We start from the raw sequence: 286 nt of genomic DNA on the forward strand, positions 1-286 counted from the left end.
ACGTCTCGTGCTTCGTGTGGGGCGCCAGGTTGGTGAGTACCACCTCCACCGCCTGGAACTTCTGGTTCTTGGGAGGGATGGGGCAGATCTTGTACGTCACCTCGTCCCCCTCCACCGGGACGTACTCCCCCTCGATGCTGTGGGGAGAGGAGGGGCGGTGAGGCCGGGGCCAAGAGCTGGACCACAAAGCACCAAGGAATCATAGAATCATAGAATCCTTTAGGTTGGAAGGGACCTCCAAGATCATCAAGTCCAACCATTGAGCCATTAGGGCTCTAAAGTCCTC

The 286-nt window shown here is 57.7% G+C and overlaps 1 protein-coding gene across 1 annotated transcript in view; it reads right to left on the bottom strand.

Annotated features, from left to right (window-relative positions):
• Positions 1–7: 7 nt before the first annotated feature.
• Positions 8–286, bottom strand: part of CSDC2 (cold shock domain containing C2, RNA binding) — a gene marked incomplete at both ends in the record, with an annotated part of 872 nt that continues 593 nt past the window's right edge. Inside the window, one exon of the mRNA XM_008946668.1 lies at positions 8–137. Within this exon, the coding sequence (XP_008944916.1) occupies positions 8–137 (130 nt within the window). The remainder of the gene's footprint in view (positions 138–286) is intronic.

Source organism: Merops nubicus, unplaced genomic scaffold (assembly GCF_000691845.1).
Source record: "Merops nubicus isolate BGI_N331 unplaced genomic scaffold, ASM69184v1 scaffold43728, whole genome shotgun sequence".
NCBI classification, from domain to species: Eukaryota; Metazoa; Chordata; class Aves; order Coraciiformes; family Meropidae; genus Merops; species Merops nubicus.